This window comes from Camelus bactrianus, chromosome 10 (genome assembly GCF_048773025.1).
Source record: "Camelus bactrianus isolate YW-2024 breed Bactrian camel chromosome 10, ASM4877302v1, whole genome shotgun sequence".
NCBI classification, from domain to species: Eukaryota; Metazoa; Chordata; class Mammalia; order Artiodactyla; family Camelidae; genus Camelus; species Camelus bactrianus.
Genome location: NC_133548.1, coordinates 45,119,217 through 45,141,533, shown reverse-complemented (window position 1 = coordinate 45,141,533; position 22,317 = coordinate 45,119,217). Strand labels below are relative to the sequence as shown.

General features: G+C 41.5%; 1 protein-coding gene across 5 annotated transcripts; it reads left to right on the top strand.

Annotated features, from left to right (window-relative positions):
- The first annotated feature begins 332 nt into the window (after window positions 1–332).
- On the top strand, window positions 333–20,705 carry LOC105064149 (tripartite motif-containing protein 5-like). 5 transcript variants are annotated; one of them, XM_074372501.1, is made up of 8 exons: window positions 333–384; window positions 12,047–12,530; window positions 13,112–13,207; window positions 13,815–14,045; window positions 17,527–17,549; window positions 18,766–18,866; window positions 19,148–19,174; window positions 19,398–20,705. In XM_074372501.1, exons 2-8 carry the CDS (start codon window positions 12,108–12,110, stop codon window positions 19,982–19,984), a joined length of 1,488 nt encoding a protein of 495 aa, XP_074228602.1. In that variant the 5' UTR covers window positions 333–384; window positions 12,047–12,107; the 3' UTR covers window positions 19,985–20,705. The 5 variants fall into 5 exon arrangements, with proteins under 5 accessions (XP_074228602.1, XP_074228605.1, XP_074228603.1 ...); XM_074372504.1 differs by lacking the exon at window positions 333–384 and adding an exon at window positions 4,163–4,472 and having other exon boundaries at window positions 12,357–12,530; XM_074372502.1 differs by lacking the exon at window positions 333–384 and adding an exon at window positions 4,763–5,456.
- The last annotated feature ends 1,612 nt before the right edge of the window (window positions 20,706–22,317 follow it).

Genomic DNA, 22,317 nt, shown 5'->3' with positions numbered 1-22,317 from the left:
CTGCCTCAGGTGGGCCCTCAGTGTGTCTTCATTGTGGTAAAGGAGAACTTCCTCTCTCTTCCTGACAGCTCCTTTGTAAGGAAACTGGGCAAGATGGATTGTGTGAAATGACATTACTTAGGTTATTCTTCAAAAGTTCTTCAAAGGATAGATTCATTTGAAAAGCCCTGAGAACAGCTGAGACAGGAATAAAAATGCAGTCCCTGGCCCACCAGGCTCAGGCACAAAAGCCTTGTCATTTCGTGGGGCCCTGTGTGGAGGCCTCTCGTTGGTCCATAGTTTCTCTCCTCCTTTTCTGCCTGTACTCCACCCCCAAGACTTAACTTTCAGTTTTACTCAGCTCATCTGGGAAATCCTTTTTGTGGCGCTCAGGCCCCTTGTTTGGTGAGTGAATCCTGAACACATCTGCCCAGGGTCTGCCTTTAATCTTCTCCAAGGAATCACAACTTCTCCATTGGTCCATGGAGATAGTTGAGTGGTTTGTGGAGAGCAGAGTTTGCAGACTCAGATGAAACACTGAATCTGCCTGGGTGAGTTTGATTTGTTGTCAGGAAGCTATTCTAATGGGGGGAAAAGGTCTAGCTTGCAGGCTTCCTGCTAAGAGTCCTGACTGAAGATCAGTCAGGAGAGGGGAGGTCTTACTAGAAGGGGGATAAGAAGCAAAGAAAGGCTTTGTTTCTTGGAGTGACTGTTTATTTCTCCAGGGTGAATCTGCCCACATCTCCTTCCATTTCTATAATTTTGAATTGCACCTTGCTAAGGACAGCCAGAATCCTTGATTTTTCAGACCTAGAAAGTTCCTTTGGTCAACAACAGGAACAAAAAACAGAGCAGTCTTTGAGTGCTAGTGTTTTCCTTTCTATCAGAGTGACAATGCAGTGTTTCTGCCTGACTCTAGATCAGTCCGCATCACCTCGGCCTGTCTGTGCTCAGGAGCCTGGTGCTGTCACAGCTGGCAGGCTCTGAGCCTCTCTGTGTTCTCTCCTCCAGACCCAGGGAACCACTGCCATTCCTTAAATCACTAACCTGATTATCCTTCTCCCTGAGACTTATCTGCCACCCAGAAACAGCTCAGCGGAGAGGTCAGCAGCAAGAGAAGCACGTAGGAAGAATTTCTAGAAGGGACATCTGGAAGCATCTAAATTCTAATAAAAATTACCACTTACTTAAACATTTTTTTAATTGAAGTATAGTGAGATTACAATGTTGTGTGAATTTCTGGTGTACAGCATAATAATTCAATCATATATGCATATATATATTCATTTTCATAGTCTTTTTCATTACAGGTTACTACAAGATTTTGAATATAGTTCCCTGTGCTATACAGTAGAAACTTGCTGTTTATCTATTTTATACGCATAATAGTTAGTAGTTAGTATCTGCAAATCTTGGACTCCCAGTTTATTCCTTCCCACCATCTTTCTTCCCTGGTAACCGTAAGTTTGTTTTCTATGTCTGTGCGTCTGTTTCTGTTTTGCAAATAAGTTCATTTGTCTTTTTTTTAAGATTCCACATATAAGTGATATCATATGGTATTTTTCTTTCTCTTTCTGGCTTACTTCACTTAGAATGACAATCTCCAGGTCCACCCACATTGCTGCAAATGGCAATATTTTATTCTTTTTTATGGCTGAGTAGTATTCTATTGTATAAATATACCACATCTTCTTTATCCAGTCATCTGTCGATGGACCTTTAGGTTGTTTCCATGTCTTGGCTATTGTAAATAATGCTGCTATGAACATTGGGGTGCATGTATCTTTTCAAATTAAATTCCCTCTGGATATATGCCCAAGAGTGGGACAGAAGACACAGTATTAGACATGGCAGCATCAGGTGAGCTCTCAGAGATGGCCCTTACAATGGTACAGAATGTACATTATCCCCATCATCTCAGCCTTTTAAGGAACCAGATCAGATGGGGGTAAATGAAACTACGACAGATTAGATAAGCCTAGTGCTGCAAAGGATTGATTACCTTGTAACAGACCATGAGCAGCAACTTCCAGGGACCTGAAAGAGACACATTTGGACATAAGAGTCACAATCCCTGTGAAAAATGAGGTCTGTGTTTACCAGGTGGTATTAGAGTTCTGTATAAATTCTTCCTACCCAAATGCACTTTATGTATCAGGCTAGTTTTACTATCAATAATGTGATCTTGAAAGGTTGCTGACCTCCACTATGTTGTAACCCAATGGATTTCCCAGAAAAAACAACACACAAACACACACACACTAGGAGAAGAGTAAGCCACCCCAGGCCTGATGTTAGTCCTTTGTTCCCACATGTCTAAGCCAATCCCCAATCCTGCACATTTCCCTCCTCCTGCGCTCACTCTCATCTGCTGCCTCCATTGTCTTCAGCACCCGGCCCCTCATCATCTCTCCCCGGAGCCCCTGTGCAGGCATCCCACCTGAGCCTCCCAGGTCCACGCTGGGTCCATCTGACACCTCACAGCTCCAGTGCGCAGCTCGCTGTGCCCCCACTCTTCTCTGACGGGGAAACATGGGTCATTGTCCTTCCTCTTGGAAATGGGTCCCTAAATGTTATGTAATTTAGGAAGTGTCACATTTATGTCACTGTAGCTCTTGTGAGACCAAAGGCCAGCACTTTTCTGCTCACCAGCCACACGGACACTTGCAACCTCAGAATAGATGCTCTGTACTCCAGGAACAGCCCATTTCCTCTCCCTAATGCATTTTTCCTCTCTCTCATGCCATGTTTCCTTCCTCTGCTTGAGCCTTCAGTTCAACCTTTGTGTTTACAATTTGGAATTCTTGAACAATCCCTTATTTTCCCCCATTATTTGATTTCTGAACATGTACAAATTTCTAGCAGTATTTGTCACATCTGCTCTTTTGTATATATACGGGTGATTTTTTATTTACTATTACTTTTCAGGTAAATATCAAGTCCATAGTGGCTTAAAACATCTGTTTAGAGTCACTTTTCTGATTATGAATATTAGTCCAGTTGATAGATAAGTCATTGTCAAGGATAACTAACTGAATGATCTTGCCTGATATTTTGAGCTCTTTTTCCCTCATGACTGACATTCATTTCATGTGTGTTTCTATGTTTTTAGGTGTCTGACTCATGTGACCCTATGAGCATACTTATACCATCTTCCTCCCCATCATGCTCATGCACAAACATCTTTAGTCTCCTATCAATGTCTGACATATTTCCAGGCTAAGGTGAAATCACCTTTCACACATTCAAGACTTCCCAGAACCTCCCACCTAGTCTGGATCTCTTCATCTCCACACATCCCATTGATCTGGGTGTTAATTGGGTAAATGAAGTCACCTCTGTTTGCTTTTCATTGACTCAGTGGGGTAGGAGAAAGGCCTCTGAAGAAAAACCTCAAATATATTTAATTCATTCCCATTCTGTGTAGTGAAGGTACTTGATTTTTGTAAGTCACTGTCTCTATTTACACATTTGATTAAAGGTTTGCTCTTACCGTAAATGCAAACACATTTTCATATATTATGTCATGATAATAAGGAAAATCATTCTAAATGTACAGCAAATGTTGGCAATGGTCACCGTGTAAATTAGTCATCAGAGCAGGTCTTTGGGATAAAAGAACAAGTAATGAGAGAGTTTACTGAAGTGTAAGAAAGCATCACACTGATCTGTGGGGCATCATTCCTGCTGAGAGAAGAGTAGGTTTGAAAGCCCAAACACGTAAGTGGTTTCAGCCTTATATATTGATGATCTTTCTTTCTTTCTTTCTTTCTTTCTTTCTTTCTTTCTTTCTTTCTTTCTTTCTTTCTTTCTTTCTTTATTTTTCTTTATTTTTTTTGCACAGGAAACAAAAGCAGGATAGAAGCTGAGTCACACATGGATCTTGGTAAAAAATGAATCAGGTCATTCTTTGTTTAGCAAATATAAATATTAAGAATAATTGCACAGATAAGGGTGGATGGAATTTGCCATGTGATATAAACCATGAACCAAGAGTAAAGTTTTAAAAGTATCATGAAATGTCCTTTTTAACACATCAGCAAGCTTCTTCCCTTTTTCTTCATGTTTTCTTTTACGTCCTTCAATAATTTGGCCTTGCCCCACCCTTGATTTCTACACAGCTGTTATCAGTTTATTGCCACCTTTCTCACTCTGTCCCCTTTTAATATTCCCAAATCACGCAGGGATCTGTGAGTACAAGAACCCTTAGAAATCAGGATGTGTGAAACAGGGGAGTGGCTGGCATGGCGTCAGGAATCCTGGTGAACATACAGGAGAAGGTAACCTGCCCCATTTGCCTAGAGCTTCTGACAGAACCCAGGAGCCTTGACTGTGGCCACACGTTCTCCCAAGCCTGCATCACTGCGAACAATAAGGAGTCCAAGACTGGCCAAGAAGGAGAGAGCAGCTGCCCTCTGTGCCGAGTCAGTTATGAGCCTAAGAACCTACGGCCTAATCGGCACGTGGCCAACATAGTGGAGAGGCTCAGGGAGGTCAGGCTGAGCCTGGAGGTGGAGCAGAAGGAAAATCTCTGTACACACCACAAAGAGAAACTCCAGCTCTCCTGCGAGGAGGATGGGAAGGCCATTTGCTGGCTTTGCGAAGAGTCTCAACAGCGCCATGATCTAACCAGAGAGGACTCAAAGAGATACAGCAAAACTCACTCAGGCAGTCTACAGAGCTCAGGAATAAAATTCAAGTTCTGAAGGAAAACCTTCCCAACAAGGATGAAACTCTAAAACAGAATCGAACAAATTCTGGAGCTGAAGAACACCGAAAGTGGGAAGAAAACGTTAGAAAGCATTGAAAGTAGAGCAGACCAGATGGAGAGGGAATTCATGAGCTCGCACGTTGAAATCTAGAAATGATATGAGTAGAAGAGGAGAGAGAAATAAGACATAAAAATGAGTTAATTTCCCAGGACTATCGGACTCTTTTAGGAAGGGCACCATTAGGGTAACGGGTATCCCAGAAGGAGCAAAGGGACAAAAGGGAGCAGAGAGATTTTAAAGAAATAATAGCTGTGAACTCCCCAAACCTGGGGAAGGAACTGGATATACACGCCCATGCACCTGAGAGAACACTTAATGACCGCATTGCAAAAAGGCCTTTTCCAGGACACAAGATACTAAACTTGTCAAAACTCGATGTCAAAAAGTGAATTTTAACTGCAGCGAGTGTAAACAGGATGATCATGTACAAAGGAACCTCGGTAAGACCATCAGCAGATTTTTCAGCAGAAGCCCAACAGGCCAGGAAGGAGTGGAATGACATTCTCAAAATAGTGAAAGGCAAAACTGTCACCCAAGAATACGCTATCCAGCAAAGTATCATTCAGATAGGAAGGAAAAATAAAGACTTTCCCAATCAAAAGCCAAGGGAGTGGATGAACCCTAGACCCCCTCTTACAAGAAATTTGAGAGAATATTCCTACCAGAAACAAAATGGCAAAAATACACAAAACTTAGAGAAAAGTGGTAAGTAGACAGAACCAGAATATCACAATATCCATTATCATTCTGTCATTGACTTACTCCTCTTGTCTCTCCCGTTTCTTCTTTTTAACTATGATGTTAATGTTTTGTTTGTTCTAAATCTCTGCACCATCACTATCCTTCCTCTGCCTGCCTTTCTTTTCCTCTGCTCTATGCACATGGAATGTTTCACTACCCACCATCACCTCAGGCATTCCTCCACAAACTTAAGAAAAAAATATGTCTAGCGAAAGAGTTACTTGAATAAATAATGTAGGTTAAAACCCTTTTATTTTTAGAACTGTAGAAATCGAACCTATCCATACAAAGTCAACTTTCTCAGTGTACCATATTATATCATATTCTAGAGTAAGGTCAACCAAGTAGGCTACTAAACCCATATCCAGAAAATGTTGGTTTATAGCATTCCCATGCTAAAAATCACATAGTTTTAGTATCATTCTACTAACCATCATCTCAGGAACCATAATTGTAATGATACGCTCACACTGATTAAGATTTTGAATTGGCTTCAGAATAAACATAGTATCTATTATCTCTTTCCTAATAAAAATACTTACTCCATGAACCATAGAAACATCCAGCAAATTATTTTAACACAAGCTACCATGTCAACATTCCTATAATTGCTATCAGTATTCATTTAGTATATTCAAATCAATGAACAATTTCCCAAAACATTTAATACAACAGTAACCACCATCAAAATGGTAGCCGTTATCATAAAGTTAGCACTTTCCTCATTCCACTTGCGAGTGACCAAAGTTAAACATAATCCACCAAGAGCAGGCCTAATCCTATGAACAGGACAAACACTTTCAGCAATATCAGTTTATTTCAAATCTCACTATTCGTCAACATAAGCATGATACTAACCATAGTCATATTATCCATCCTAATCAGAGCTTGAGATGGACTTAACCAAGCCCAGCTAGGAAAAATCATAACCTATTCATCAGTTGACAATATAGGATAAATGGCAGCTGTTATAATATGGCATTTAACCACAATAATTCTAAACATTGATTTCCAGTATAATAACACTCGCTCTCTTTATGTTATTCATGTGCAATTCCTCTACCATAATAATATCACTAGTGCGGAAGAAAATACACTGTTTGGCACAGAGCTTTAGAAATTGTATGGTTCAGCTGAGTCATTGGATTATTCTCATAGTTCAGCTATGTCACTTAACAGAATTTTAGAAATTTTTCATTACTGTATTACTCAGGGTTCTTCAGAGAAATAGAATCTCTTTCTATTAGCTAGCTAGCTAGCTATCCACCCTCATCATATACATTGGAAGGTGCCCTATTATAAGGAGGAGGCTCATATAATCATAAGAGGCTGAGAAGTTCCAGACCTGCCAACAGCAAGGTGCAGACCCAGTAACTCAGTCCAAGTCGGGAAGCTTCAGACCGGGAATATCTATGACATAAGTTTCCGTCTCAGGACGGGAGAAGACCCGCGGAAGCAGAAGCAGGCAGGCAGGAACAAAAAGAACAAATTCTTCCTTCTTGCACATTTGTGTTCTTTTCAGGCCTCAACAAATTGGATGATACCCATCCACGCCACGGAAAGCCAGCTGCGATACTGAGTCCACAGATCCCATTCTAATCTTGGCTGGAAAGAACACTTTCACAGACACACGCAGAAAGAATGTCTAAACTGGGCACCCAGTGACCAGTCTAGTTGACGTATAGTAATAACCGTCACACGAATTCCCTGGATTCATTTTTCTCATGTTGATCATAGGCGTTACGTGTAAAATAGTCAGATGACATTGCCCAACAAATGATGCTTCCGAGGGTTTCATCTCTGGCTGCTTATTTAGGAAACTTGCCATTTTGGGCATAGTGAATCCACGTTCTGAAAGTCAGCATCAGTATTCTAGCACTCTGTGATAGCCCCTGTGACTGGCTGCCGGAGAAATGTCAGAGTTGGAGAAACTTTTTTCTCTAACGTGTCTTAACAGTGCACACTGGATGGATTCATTTACTTTAGCTGGAGGACACTGGACAGGAGAGCGCTTCCAGTAGGTGAGCCCTCAGTGGGGCGTCTTCACTGTGATAAAGGAGAACTTCCTCTCTCCTCCTGACGGGTCATTTGTAAGCAAACTAGACAAGGTGGATGTGTGTGATATGACATGGCTTAGGCTAGCCGAGTTCTTCAAAGGATGGATTAATTTGAAGAGCCATGAGAACACAGGAGACAGGAATAAAAATACATTCCTTGGTCCACTAAGTTCAGGTGCAAAACCCTTGTCATTTCCCAGGAACCTTATGTGGAGGCCTCCCACTGGTCTAGCTTCACTTCTCATTTCCTGCTTGTACTCCACCCACAAGACTGAACTTTCATCTTCCCTCTCTTCTACTGGGAATCATCTTGGTGAAGATCAGTTCCCTGGTTAGTGAGTGAATGCTGAACACATATGCCCAGGCCCTGTCTTCACCCTTCCCTAAGGAATCACAACTTCTGCACCGGAGAGTGAAGACACTCGAGGGTTTTGTGAGGGGCAGATTTTGACAGACACAGAAAGAACAACTGAGTCTGCTTTGGTGAGTTTTACTTCCTTTCTGGAAGCTGTAGTAAAGAGGGAAAAGGCTGGGCCTGCAGGCTTCCTGCTGAGAGTGAAGATGAGACTGGGGCAGGGGGAGTCTTAGAAGAAGCAGGGTTGGAAGCAGTAAAAGGCTTTGCTTGTTCCTTAGAGGGACTGTTTGTTCCTCCACGGTGAATCTACACACGCTTCCACCCCATTTTATAATTTTGAAAGCATCTTGCTGAGGACACAAGATTACTTGATTTTTCAGAGCTAGAATGTCCTTTCCCTCAACAAGGACAATTGCAGAGGGGTCTTTGAGTCCTAATAGTTTAGCGCTTATCAGAGCAGCAGTGTAGTGTTTCTGCCTGACTCCGGAGAAATTCTCACGACCTCGGCCTGTCTGTGCTCAGGAGCCTGGTGCTGTCACAGCTGGCAGGCTCTGAGCCTCTCTGTGTCCTCTCCTCCAGACCCAGGGAACCACTGCACTTCCTTAAGTCGCTAACCTGCTCACCCCTCTGCCTGAGCCATATCTGTCACCCGGAAACAGAGCTCAGCTGAGAGATCGGGAGCAAGAGAGGCATGTAGGAGGAACGTCCAGAAGGGACATCTGTTCTAACTTTTAATAAACCAAAGGAGTTACTTGACTGGGGTTGATGATATAAAAAGATGTCAGAAGAAACAGAATTATAACAACATCATGAGACTCAAAAGGGAAAGATGTGAGAGGAGCCTCTGTGTTTCCTCCCCCTCCTCCGTCCTATGGGCAGTACAGCTGCGCCCACCTAACTCGGCCAAATCTCTCTTCTCACCACGCCTTCCCCTGATCTGACCAAATCTTCCTTCATCAAGGTTCACTCTGGAGATGATCCCTCGGCTGTGTATTCCTAGACCCCTTCTCAGCATGAGTTGTTATAGACACTTGTCTTCTGAACTCGCACAGTGCACTTTCGTCAGGCCAATTATTACAGGACTTTAGAACTGATTTATTACTTTACTGTTTTAGGTTTCAGTTCACTAGTGTTGTCAGGAGTTTATATGAAACAAAATTAGATGACTGCCTAGGAGGTAACACATTGCACGACTTCCCTTTCTGATTCTATTTGGGAAAAGTAACGTTTTCCATTATACCATCCATGAGTTGTGGCTTTATCATGATTAGACAACCTGTTTTACTGCAGTGACCAGAGAAGAAAGTTCTTTCTATGAACTTAACTTCTGGACTTTTACATAATAATTGTCTTTTTATGTCCTTTAAGCTTGTCTTTAGGTGTTGCCGCTGGGATGTATTGAGTTTGCAATCTCATGAGCTCAGATGTCAGAAGACCGACTTGTAAGGTGCAGTCAGCTGACACCATGGCAGCCACATGACCTGATGTTTCATCAGGCAGATGCCACTCTCTTTCCCACGTCCACCTCCCTGACTGCTGGGGAGCCCTTGGGTCACTGCTTAGGTAGTGGGGGGGTCATCCTTCATGTGTGAGGACCTGTTCCTTCTGTGTGTGTTGTGCTGCAGCTGCTTTGACAGTAGCTCCTTGGAGCCCTGCAGGGAAAATAAATTCTGCAACCCCATGGCAGAATCCAGACTCTGCTCTCCCTCCTCTGTAGGTTCTTGACTCATCTCAGCATTGGTTGGATCCTGAAAGGTATGAGAAATAGACAGAGGCCCCACCACAATATTTGGACAACAGCATGAGTCATGAACTGATACAACGTCACCTCTCATCTTGTTACTCATTAGCTAGATCTTTGCCACCTTTGGCAAACTGCAGACGGCCTCTAGGCTATTTTCAGCGTCTGTACCTTCATCTGCATTGCATTTACAGTTCACCTGCAGCCTCCTTCTGTATCAAGTGTTCTTCATGCGTGAGGAACATGGCGTAAGTGTGGAGTTTCAGCAGGTGTACATTTATCTCTGGGCAGCTTTGTAGCTTCTCCCTCCCTTTTGCTGAGTAAAGGGAAACTTATTGTTTGTTTCATACTGGCGGTCTTTCTTTTCCCATCAAACGTTGACAACCATCAAGACACGTTTATTGCTTCACGGCCCCATTTGCCTAGAGTAGCTACAGAACTCCCGAGCCTGGACTACGAGCACCGGGCCATGCTGAGTCCAGGTTGAAGAAGGAGCATCACTCTGCTACCACTCTGCGATGCTCCCTCTGACTGACCACCAGGAGTGGCTTCCAGACTGGACCACCCATGCCACGCACACAGCCTCATAGGACATAAACTACCAGGTTCACTTAGCTTAGCTGGGAGTTTCAGGACAGGGGACACAGCACTGGATGGCTGGCTCAGGTGCGCTCTTGGAGGTGGCCCTTACAGTGGTCCAGGAGGTACATTATCCCCATTATCTCGGCTGTTTAAGGAACCAGACTAGGTGAATATGTGTGTGAAACTACCCCAGGGGACATAACCCTGTGGCTTATCTGCTTACCTTGTAAAGGTTATGAGCAGCAGCTTCCAAGGAACTAAAAGAGACATATCTGAACATACCAGTCACAGCCCCCTGTGAATACGGTACCTATGCTTACCCTTGGCATTTCAGCTCTGTATAAAGCCTTCCTAACCAAACGCACTTTATGTCAGGATAGTTTTCCTGTCAATAATGTGACCTTGAAAGCCTGCCAACCTCCACTTTGTTGTAACCCAGGAGGTTTCCCAGGAAAACATCACACACACATACACATACACACACATGCACACGCGCGCACACACACACACACACTAGGAGAAGAGTAAGCCAACATTGTCTGTAAAGCAACAAAGACCCCAGGCCTCATGTTAGTCCTTTGTTCCCACGTGTCTAAGCCAGTCCCCAATCCTGCACGTTCCCTCCTCCTGCGCTCACTCCCATCTGCTGCCTCCATTGTCTTCAGCACCCGGCCCCTCATCATCTCTCCCCGGAGCCCTTGTGCAGGCATCCCACCTGAACCTCCCAGGTCCACGCTGGGTCCATCTGACAGCTCACAGCTCCAGTGTGCAGCTCGCTGTGCCCCCACTCTTCTCTGACGGGGAAACATGGGTCATTGTCCTTCCTCTTGGAAATGGGTCCCTAAATGTTATGTAATTTAGGAAGTGTCATATTTATGTCACTGTAGCTCTTGTGAGACCAAAGGCCAGCATTTTTCTGCTCACCAGCCACACGGACATTTGCAACCTTATGATAGATACTCTGTATTCCAGGAACAGCTCATTTCCTCTCCCTAATGCATTTTTCCTCTCTCTCATGCCACGTTTCCTTCATCTGCTTGAGGTTTCAGTTCAACCCTTGTGTTTACAATTTGGAATTCTTGGACAATCCCTTATTGTCCCCCATTATTTGGTTTCTGAACAACATGCATCTCTAGTATTTTTCTCATCTGCTTTTTCACATCGACATATATGGATATGTGGCTGAATTTTAATTTGCCATTACCTTCCAAGTGAATTTCCAGTTCACAGTGACTAAAATCCTCTGTTTAGACTCATCTTTCTGATTATGGCTGTTAGGCCAGTTGCTAGCGTGTAAGTCACCATCAAGGAAAATTAGCTGAAGGATTTTGCCTAGTACTTTGTGGATTTTTCTCAGGGCTGACATTCATTTCATGTGTGTTTCTATGTTTTTAGGTATCTGACTTCTGTGATCCTATGAGTATACCTGTACCATCTCCATCCCATCCTTCCTTATACATATATACACACACGAACACACACACACACACACACACACACACAGGCTTAGTCTCCTGTCAATATCCTTGACAGAATTCCAGGCTTATACACGGATCTTGGTAGAAAAGTATCACATCATCCTTTTGTTAAGTATAATTAAATAATAAGAATTATGAACAGAGAGTAAAGTGTTTAAAATTATTATGAAATGTCCTTTTAACAGGTCACCCAGCTCATTCCTTTTTTCTGTTTCTTTTTTGTATGTTTGTTTGTTTTGGCCTTCAATAATTTGGTCTTTGCGCATCTTTGATTTCTACACAATTAATATCGCTTTCTTTGTACCTTTCTCTGATGCCTTTTAATATTCCCAATCATGCAGGGATCTGTGAGTACGAGAAGCCTTAGAAATCAGGACGGGTGGAAACAGGGGAGTGGCTGGCATGGCGTCAGGAATCCTGGTGAACATACAGGAGGAGGTGACCTGCCCCATTTGCCTGGAGCTTCTGACAGAACCCTGGAGCCTTCACTGTGGCCACACGTTCTGCCAAGCCTGCATCACTGCGAACAACAAGGAGTCCAGGACTGGCCAAGAAGGGGAGAGCAGCTGCCCTGTGTGCCGAGTCAGTTACCAGCCTGAGAACCTGCGGCGTAACCAGCTTGTGTCCAACATAGTGGAGAGGCTCAGGGAGGTCAGGCTGAGCCCAGAGGTGGAGCAGAAGGAAAATCTCTGTGCGCGCCACAGAGAGAAACTCCTGCTCTTCTGTAAGGAGGATGGGAAGGTCATTTGCTGGCTTTGCGAGCGGTCCCAGGAGCACCGTGGTCACCGCACGTGCCTCTTGGAGGAGGTTGCCCAGGAGTACCAGGTAACAGACCAGAATGGAGGGAAGACAGGGCAGAAAACGGTACTTGAGGGGAAACGTCCACTTGGCAATGGGCTTTATTTACCTGGTCACCAAAGACCCAAAGCCTGTGGCCTCTTCTCTTCCAGTGTGTACCTTCTGGTGTCAATGGACATGTCTGTGTATTCCACCCAATTACAAAATAATAACCCTGCACACAGCCTTTCAGGTAGAAGTAGATACTTACGCACTTTGTGCTGGATGGTGGGGACCTGGTGCCAGAGAGAAGCTCTCATTATCACTCCGAATAAGAGGCTAACTAGGACACTGGGTGAGCTAAGGTGGAAGTCGTTCCCTTGCTATAGGATCCGGGTTCTTCTAGGACAAAGAGAATCAGTCCTCTGTCGGTGAGATGTTGGGTCTTCTATCTCTTGAGTCTTAAGAACACATTCACTACTTCATGGTTTTTCCCAAGTCATAGATTCTAATTGCTCATTTCTATGGATTCCATTGTCTGGAAACCCGACCATTTCTCCCCCGTTTATCCTCTGCAGTGATGCTGAGCAAGCCCAGAGCTTGACTCTGGTGTGCTTCTTTTCTCACAGGGGAAACTCCAGGCAATTCTGAAGAGGCTGAGGGAGGAGCAGCGGGAAGCTGAGAACTTTGAGATGGAAGTTAGAGAAGAGATCACTACCTGGAAGGTAGGTGGAGACACTTCCTGAGGGAGTTAGACAGGTATCTGGGCAGGACTTTGATGTTAGTCTCAAGGAGATAGCTTCCTCTATGTTCCCTGACAGTCAAGTCCTTTCATTGGTCCGTTTGTTCATCCTTCCCCTGATAGGGCTGAGGGCTGAGAAGTGCACGTACCCCCAGTGAACACAGCTGCTCCCAGGGAGGTATTCATGTGCAGGGGCTCTCTGCTGAGGATGACATGTGAATTTCACGTTCCCTTCCTGTCAAATGGCAATGGCGGATGGTTCTCTCCTCAGTGTTCCACTTTTGGCAGAGGATTGTGGGTGGGGGTCGGGAGTAATACAGGGAGGCACGAGCATCCTGGACACGTGTGTGGAAGCCTAGCACACACAGGGATTCCATTTTGGTTCAGCGGGGCCTAAATAATGCAGACTTGGGGCCATTAATTTGGAATGTGATGGTGAAAAAGCGATGGCCAAAAGTCAGCTTCCCCAAGAACTCTTCCTCCTTCTATCTCACCTCCCTGTGGGAACTTCCTGAGTACGTAGGTCTTTTTCTGGTTCCCAGTGTCAGCCTGAGAGTTCTAATTCCTCTCTCTCTCTTTCATTCCTGAAGCATCAAATGGAAAATGAGAGACAATGTGTCCAGGCAGAGTTTAAAGAACTGAGAGCTGTTCTGAGGGATGAGAAGCAGAAGAAACTGCAAAAGCTGAAGGATGAGGAAGAAGGTATTCTGCGTAACCTGGCAGACTCTGAGAATGAGGTGGTCCAGCAGAGCCAGTTGGTGAGAGACCTCATCTCAGATCTGGAACAATGTTTGCAACGGTCAACGGTGGAGATGCTGCAGGTATGACTGGGGAATTAGCCCCAGCATGTGAGAGCTGAGACAAATGAAGCCTAGGTTTCCATCTCTTCTGTATTGTTGTGTTCTTTCTGGTGTTGTCACCAAGGTTGCTTTGGCCCTGCTGTGCCCCTTCCCTGCATCTCATCTGGGGGGTATAAGAATAAGTGAATGCGTGAATTGAATTCAGGAATAACAAGAGGAATTTTTATTTTTTAATGTACCATGTTCAGTGCAAAAATGTGACTGTGGAGAGAAGATTCACTGTCTTCAGTGATTTGCTAGAGGCCCCTGTTATCTGTGATCCAGTGTTAAGCATTTGTCAGATAGCTCTTCATGACGCAGCTTAGTCACGAACAAATGCACTTCTGATTGCAAGATGTTTTTTCTTTCCCTTAATGTGTTGATATTTTCTTTCTCTTTCTCTATTTCTGAAGATAATTTTTGAAGGACTGTTATTTATTCTTTAAATATTAATGGAATTCATTATTGAAGCCATCTCACTCTGGCTTTTTCTTATAGGAAAAGTTTAAACTATTTTACCTGTATTAGGATTATTTCTATTTTTCACAGTCATTGAGTCAGTTTTTGTATGTTTTTGTAGGAAATTGTCTATTTTCAGTTTTCTTATTTGTAGGCATAAAGTTCATTATAATAATCCTTTATTATCCCATTAATTTCTGTATTATTCACAGTAGTGTCCCCTCTTTTATTCCTGAGTTTGGTGATTTTCTGTTTCACTTCTTTCGTGGTCAGTTTATTTATGTTTTGTCAATTTATTGATTGTTTTCAAAACCAAAGTAATGTCTTATTTATTTTGTCTATTTTAACCTTTTCTTATTCATTACTTTCTGTTCTCACATTTGTTGCTTTCTGTATGTGTGTGTATACTTGTGTGTGTGTTTGTGTGTGTGTGTGTGTGTGTATGTGTGTGTGTGTGTGTGTGTGTGCTGCTTTAATATGCAGTTCCTTAGTTTCCTGAGGTGGGAACTTAGATCGCTGATCTGAGACCATCTCTTGTGATACAATGTTTAATGATGTAAGTGCATGTCCTTAGTTGTATTCCTCACATTTTGATTGTTTAGTTTTAATTTTCATTGAATTTCAACTTCTTCTCAGATTTCCTTTGCAGTTTTTTGTTTTGTTTTGTTTTGTTAAACTTTGGATATTTTAAAGTGTGTTGTTAATTAGAAAATACTCGGTGACTTATGAGTTTTACTTCTGCTGTTGATTTCAAATTTAATTCTGCTGTAATCAGAGAACATATATATTTTATTACTTTAAAACTTTTAGGTTCATTGACACTTGTTTATGGCTTAAGAACTTTATGTTCAGGAAAATTTTCTATATAAATTTGAAAAGATTGTGTATTCACAATTATTGGGTAAAATGGTCTATAGCTGTTAGTTTGGTCAGGATGGTTGATAGTATCGTCCATGTCGTCTATAAATTTGATGGTTTCCGTATAAGCTAGTCTCTCATTGTTAAGAGTGAGATTTTGAAATGTGTAACTATTATTGAATCATCTATTTCCCCTTTTAATTTTACTTTATGTACTTTGAAGCTCTGCTGTTAGGTGCATATACGCTTGTAATCATTATAACTTTTTGATATACTGAACCTTTTGCCATAATAAAATTTCTCTTTCACTCTCGCATAATACTTATTGTCTTAAAGTCTATTTTGTCTACTATTTATATAAACACTTGACCTATCTCCTGATTATTGTTTGCATGTTTTTCTGTCTTTTTACTTTTGCCCTTTTTGTGTTGTTGAATCTAAAATAGGTCCCTTATAGATAGCAATAGTTGAACTTTGCTTTTTATCCAGCCCTACCATCTCTGCCTTTCACTTGTGGTACTAATGCATGACATTTAATGCAAGTATTGATATGGCTGTGTTTAACATGACCATTTTGTATTTGCATTCATTATGGCTACTCTAGTTTTCATTCTTCTCTTTCTCCTTAACTAGCTACTTCTGTGTTAAATGAATTTTTCAAGTATACAAATCTCAGTTGTCCTATTTTCTCACTGTATTTTTATAAGCTTTTTTCCTAGTGGTTGCTCGAGTGATTACAATATGTCTCCTACCCTATCATCGGCTACTTCCAACTACACTAAGCTATTTCTAGTAAAAATGGAAACTTCCTTCAGCACTATTTCATTTCCTTTTGAAAACAACTGAGGGATGTTTTTAAATGGGCTGCTCATCCTGTGTAGGCTCCTGCCTGCAGGCGTGCAGATTTTTTTGTTGTAACTGGGAGGAGAAGCTCTTTTTTCTTCTAGAGTTTATATGAGGAGATTCATGTTTCCTTTATGAGCTGAGAATAAAGCTAATATAAGTGGAATAAACAGAACTGGAGAAAGATAGAGACCTGATTCTGATGACAAAGTTTGAGCTTCATAATTAAAGTTTGAGTAAAGTTGTAGCTCTCCCCCAGAATCATTTATCATTTCTCTACTTATTCTATATTTATTTGAGTTTTGTCTTGTACAACAAAGGAGCCCTAATACAGAAAGAATTTTTTTCCTAAACCCAGCTATGGTCCTACTTTTTGGTGACATGAATGAAGTAAGTCTTCAGTAAAAGAGATCAAATATAGTGGTACATATATGTTCAAACAAACAAAACAATATCTGTCATGATTAAGAAGGTTAGATGGCTAAAAACTCTAAAGGATCTGGACTAAACTGACTCAGTAGAGACCAAAATGCAGATAAATTCTGCAGTTTTTAGGGCAGTGAGTGGATATTGAGAACATGATGAAAATGGGGTACAAGGGAGGAAACAATTTGGTCAGTGAATGATAACTAACATATTAGACATTCTACGTCACTGATTCCTGTGGCTGTTTCACGACTGAATATAATAATATGCATTTAAGAGACAAAATTGAATAAAAATAAAGAGTTGGAAATGAACTGCACATATGTGCATGCTGAATTAAAGACAGTGGAAGGGGTCATTAACAGTGCATAAATTGAGAAGAGAGAGACCTCAAAAATACCTGCATTAATACATTTGCTTACTTGTACCCTCAACAAAAGCCTTATAAATAGTTTGGGGGAGATTAGGATTATGTATTCAACTTTGATACTCCAAAGCTTCGATAAATAACAGTCCATCATTTCACAGTTTTAGTGAATAAATGACAGCATTTAAATCATCTCATGAAGTATTCAAATCAACTCATGGGCCATCAAATTTACAGGCCTCTCATTTTTCCCATAAACATGTCTCATCTCCTGATATGGAAGTTTCATGCTCTTTTTTCGTAATGGCCAAAGCATTTTTCACCTTTTTGGGAACCTGACAACATCACATGAGTCTCTGGCATGACTGACCTCACTCTCATCTTTACTTTCCGGCTCTCACATTGAGTCAATCTCTATTCCCATAATCAGGGGCTGGTGGGGACGTGAAGAAGCTTTGTAAGTAGGGGAACTGCTTGGTTCTTGACTCGTGTTTTCTCTTTTCTCACTAGGATGTGCATGGCATCATAAAAAGGTATGTGTGGGAGACCAGACGTGGTCCTTTTGGGCTGTGAAATAATAGAAAGCCATTGGAGTTATCTGGTGGCCAATTCGAGTAAAATAATGTTCAGGGAAGAAAAAATGGGATGCACATTTATCTTAAATTTCTGTTCACAAATCATAGCTAGATTGTTCTATAAATACTGAGAGTGGACTAGATTCCATAGTAGACAGTTTTGGTCATGGGAATTTGCAGAGTTTGGGTCTGTAGTAGTATTAGGGATAACACTTTCGAATGTCAGACACCTGTGACCTCAAATATTTAATTCACACTGTGTGTCATTATCTAACTCGGATTCTCATATTTAACAGGTGTTTGACTTGTCATGGGAAGGTCAGATCTTCTTTATCTGTCAAGCATCGAGAACTAGAGAAAACTCCTTTATATTTGAACTTCTGCCCTGGGTATAGAAGAGACCAGCTTCTTATATATATTTCCATTTAAATTTCCAAAAATAGACTTAAATCTCCAGGAATATTTTGGCCCTGATGCAAACAATTGATCCATCTTGGTCACATACTCTAGAAGCCAGAATGAAAAGGTAGCAACTTTGTGTCTGAATTTGCACCCCTACTTGGCAGCATCAAACTCTTTACAAACACGTGAAATTCAGACCACTGTTGGTTTAGTGTTCATGATGTCTTATTTCCGAAGGGTTTTTACTTGTTCCCAGAGAACCTGAAATCTCAAGTTATTCTGAGGGTCTCCTGTTGGGGAGCAGCCTTTGAAATTTTGGGGACACTCTGGACAATATTCTCATACATGATACATCTCAAACTCCCAGGAGGCAGGTTCACAAGCTCATTTTCTGACATCTTCCTGGAAACCCATATCCATGCGGTGACTTTTCCACCAATTAAACTTTTTAAGGTACCAAAATTTTGTTCTGTTGAGTCCATTATTACCTATGATTTCTAGGAGGGAGAGGGGGAAAGGTTAATTATTTCAGTTTGAAAGGGACAAACTGTGCTTCTGAGAGATCAAGACCTTCTCAGGTCACACAGAGGAATTGGGAAAGTGAACATGAGCACATTTGTTCTGGCTCCAAGATCAGGCATCCATTGCCTCCTTTCTCAGGGTCTCTAGGAACGACCCTACAAGTGCATCTATGGGGTGAAAATATAGAAAGTCACTGGTTTTCAAGGGATAAAATATCCGAGGTGTGGTGGTCAATTTTTATCATCCCTAGGAGTGAGATCCTGACTCTGAAGAAGCCAAAAACCTTTCCCAAGGGACAAAGGAGAGTGTTTCGAGCTCCTGAGCTGAGACAGATTTTGAGAGCATTGGATGGTGAGGAGTGCTTCCCAACGTGGGTGTCTGTGGGATTGTTGTGATGGCTGCAGAAAATGGGCAGCAGCTCCAATTTTCCAGGGGTGGATAGAGGCATTGGAGGCCAGATGCTATGTGCTGACGATATGGTGGTATTTAATGGGGAGTGACCAGCTGTCTGGTTCATTCTCTCTTTTGCCAGTTTTCTACTTCACAACAGTCCTTCCCCTAAACTGGGAGAAAATATATTTCAGTCCTAATTCCTTTGATTACATTTAATATTATGATTTTTATCATTTCAGAGCTGAGAGACGTGCAACGCTACTGGGGTAAGGAGAAATCACACTGTCATCAAGCCACCCTCTTTTCATCAACTTTTAGAGTCTTTCATTTTCTAGTAGGTCTCCTGTTTTAAGACCCATGTCTCCCCTCCCAGCATACACAAACACAAACATATTTTCTTTCCCTTAAAGTTCTTCTAAAGATCCCTTCCACGACATCACAAATAAAACTACATCGTATCACTCACTCAGTGCTGTTATTTTTCAACAGTTCCCGTGACCCTGATTCCTCCAAAGCGTAAATCAAATGTTGTCATTTCTGCGGATGGAAGACGAATGAGTTATGTGCATACTTTTGGACAATCCAATGCATATCTGAATGGTGATTATCAAGACCCTGGTGTCCTAGGCTCCCCATTTATTACAAGAGGAAAACATTACTGGGAGGTAGATGTGTCACAGAAACGTGCCTGGATCCTTGGGGTATGTGATGAAAACCAACAGAGAAATTGTATGAGACTTTTATCCCAAGAACATGAAAATTATCAACCTGTTTGCTTGCAATATCAACCTAAATGTGGCTACTGTGTTATAGGGTTACAGAATTATCAATATTATGCTTTTGCCCAGTCTCCCTCCTCTGATCCCTTAAAGATACCCCTCTCCCTGAGTGTTCCTCCCAGGCGTATTGGGGTTTTCCTAGACTATGATGCTCTCACTGTCTCATTTTTCAATGTCACAAACAACGGGTCTCTCATCTATAAATTCTCTTCGTGTTCCTTTCCACAGAAACTGTATCCATATTTCAATCTTATGAAATGTGAGGCCCCCATGACTCTGTGCTCGATAGGCTCCTGAACCTTCTTACACTCACACCCACTTCTTTCTCCTGCCTCTTCTTATGGGTGCATCTAACCCGCCTGAGCTCATCTGCACCATCCCTTCATTTTCCTTTGTTCTATCTTTTTTTTTCCATTTGAATGTTTTTCATTCATCAGTTAGGCTATTCAACTGGCCCTGTGTTTTATTTTTTTGTCTAATATCATGTCTAGATTAGGAGAAAATCTTAATTCATCATTTTCTACACCCCAAGAAAAAGTGATTAATGCCGTACAAAGGAGCAGTCCTGATGGAACACCTCTGCAAATTTTTACAGCCTCATTTCCTTTGGCACTGACCAAGAAGAGGAAGGGATGCTTCTTAAAAACTTCATATATTATCAAAGCCCTTGTGTTTACTTTTCATTTACTGAAGTGTGATCCTGAGTGGTGTCTCAGTTTACCTATATTGTCCCTTACTCCTCAAGGAATTAAGGAGAAAATATCATAAATAACATGTACTAAGATTGGAAATTTTGTGTCCAGAGTATGTGACTTCAAGCCCTGTCTCTCCGCATATGAGCAGTGAAACCTTGAAAAACATACTAGAACACTCTGTTTATTTTCTTAAAATGATCCTGGTATAAAAACTGCACCATATATAAGATCATTGTGAGTAGATAAATGTTATTTATTATAAAGCATTTAAGCTTCTCAACTTCACAATAAATATTAGATTTGTTCATTACTGAGAAATATAACCCGTGTCAGTGTCTCATTAACAGGTTTGTGCCTTCAGGGGCACAAGGGTTGTTTCTACTGTCGTCTCATTTTCCAGATTCTAGATGCCTCTGTGCTGCTGACAAGACTACTCCAACTCTCCCTGCCATGGAAAACTGTGTGTGTATGAGTGTGCATGTGCACACTCTTTGATTAGTAGTCATCCATGGAAACTGAAGGAAATCAACCTAAATTTTCCCTTTGACCTCTGTCTTCTTGTCACCCCATTGCTACAGTGATTGAGGTTCTGTCTCACTGAGAAAACTCTATACCCTTGAATTATTGACAAATGACTTTCTAGGGACAATGATGGCTTTTCATTTGCTTGCATGCCCAGTTCTCTAGTTGAGGATGAAACACCCACATATAAGAATTGGAAGCCCTGAGTTTTCGTATACAACAGAGAAACATCTGCACATCGAGGGGCATTCACTTTATAACAGAGAATCTTGGCCCCAGAAATGAAGCCCTCCACTGAAAAGAATAAGGTATCTCTAAGTTGCTCCCAGTTCCAGATCCTCTCCTCAGTAAAATGCCAAAGGTATCCTGGAATCTCTTCAATACTTGGCGCTGGGATAACTGGACAGCTACATGCAAGAGAATGACAACTGAACATTTCCTCACACTATGTAGAAAAGTAAACTCAAAAGGGATTAAAGACCTAAATGTAAGCCCTGAAACCATGAAATTCCAAGAAGTGACCATAAGTAGGACACTCCTCGGTATAGACCTTGGCAATATATTTTTCGATCTGTCTCCTAAAACAAAAGAAAGAAAAGCAAAAAGAAGCAAAACCCAAAACAAATGGTCCGTAATTAAACGTAAAAGATTTTAAGAAGCACAAATCATGGACACAATTAAAAGATACTCTACTGAATGGGAGAAAATATTTCCAAGTGCTATGATCATTAAGGGGTTAATATCTAAAGCTTATGAACAGCTCAAACAACTCAATATTTTAAAAAACCAAAGAATTCAATAAAAAATGGGCAGGAGACCTGAATACACTTTTTTCCAAAGAAGGTACACAGATGTTCAAAAGGCACAGGAAGAAATGGTCAACATTGCTAATCATTAGAAAACTGCAAATCAAAGCCACATTGAGCTATTATCTCATGCCTGTCTAAATGGTTATCATCAAAAACAAAATGGTTATCAACAAATAACAAACATTGGTGAGGATGCTGGCAAAAGGGAACCTGAGAGCAATGTTGATAGGACATTAAATTGGTGCAGCCACAATACAAACAGTACAGAGGATCTTCAAAAAATTAAAAGTGAAATACTGTATGATCCAGCAATCCCACTCCTGAGCTTATATAGCTAAGAAAAGCATAACACTAACTTGAAAAGACACATATACCCCAATGTTCACAGCAGTATTATTTACAACTGCCAAGAGATGGAAGCAACCTAAGTTTCCGACCAGATGAATGGGTGTAGAAGTTGTGGAATATACACAATGGAATATTACTTACCTTCAAAAGGAATGAAGTTTTGCCATTTGCAACAACATCAGTTATCTGAAGTACATTATGCTTAGTGAAATAAGTCAGACAGTAAACAACAAATATTCTTTGTTATCACTTACAA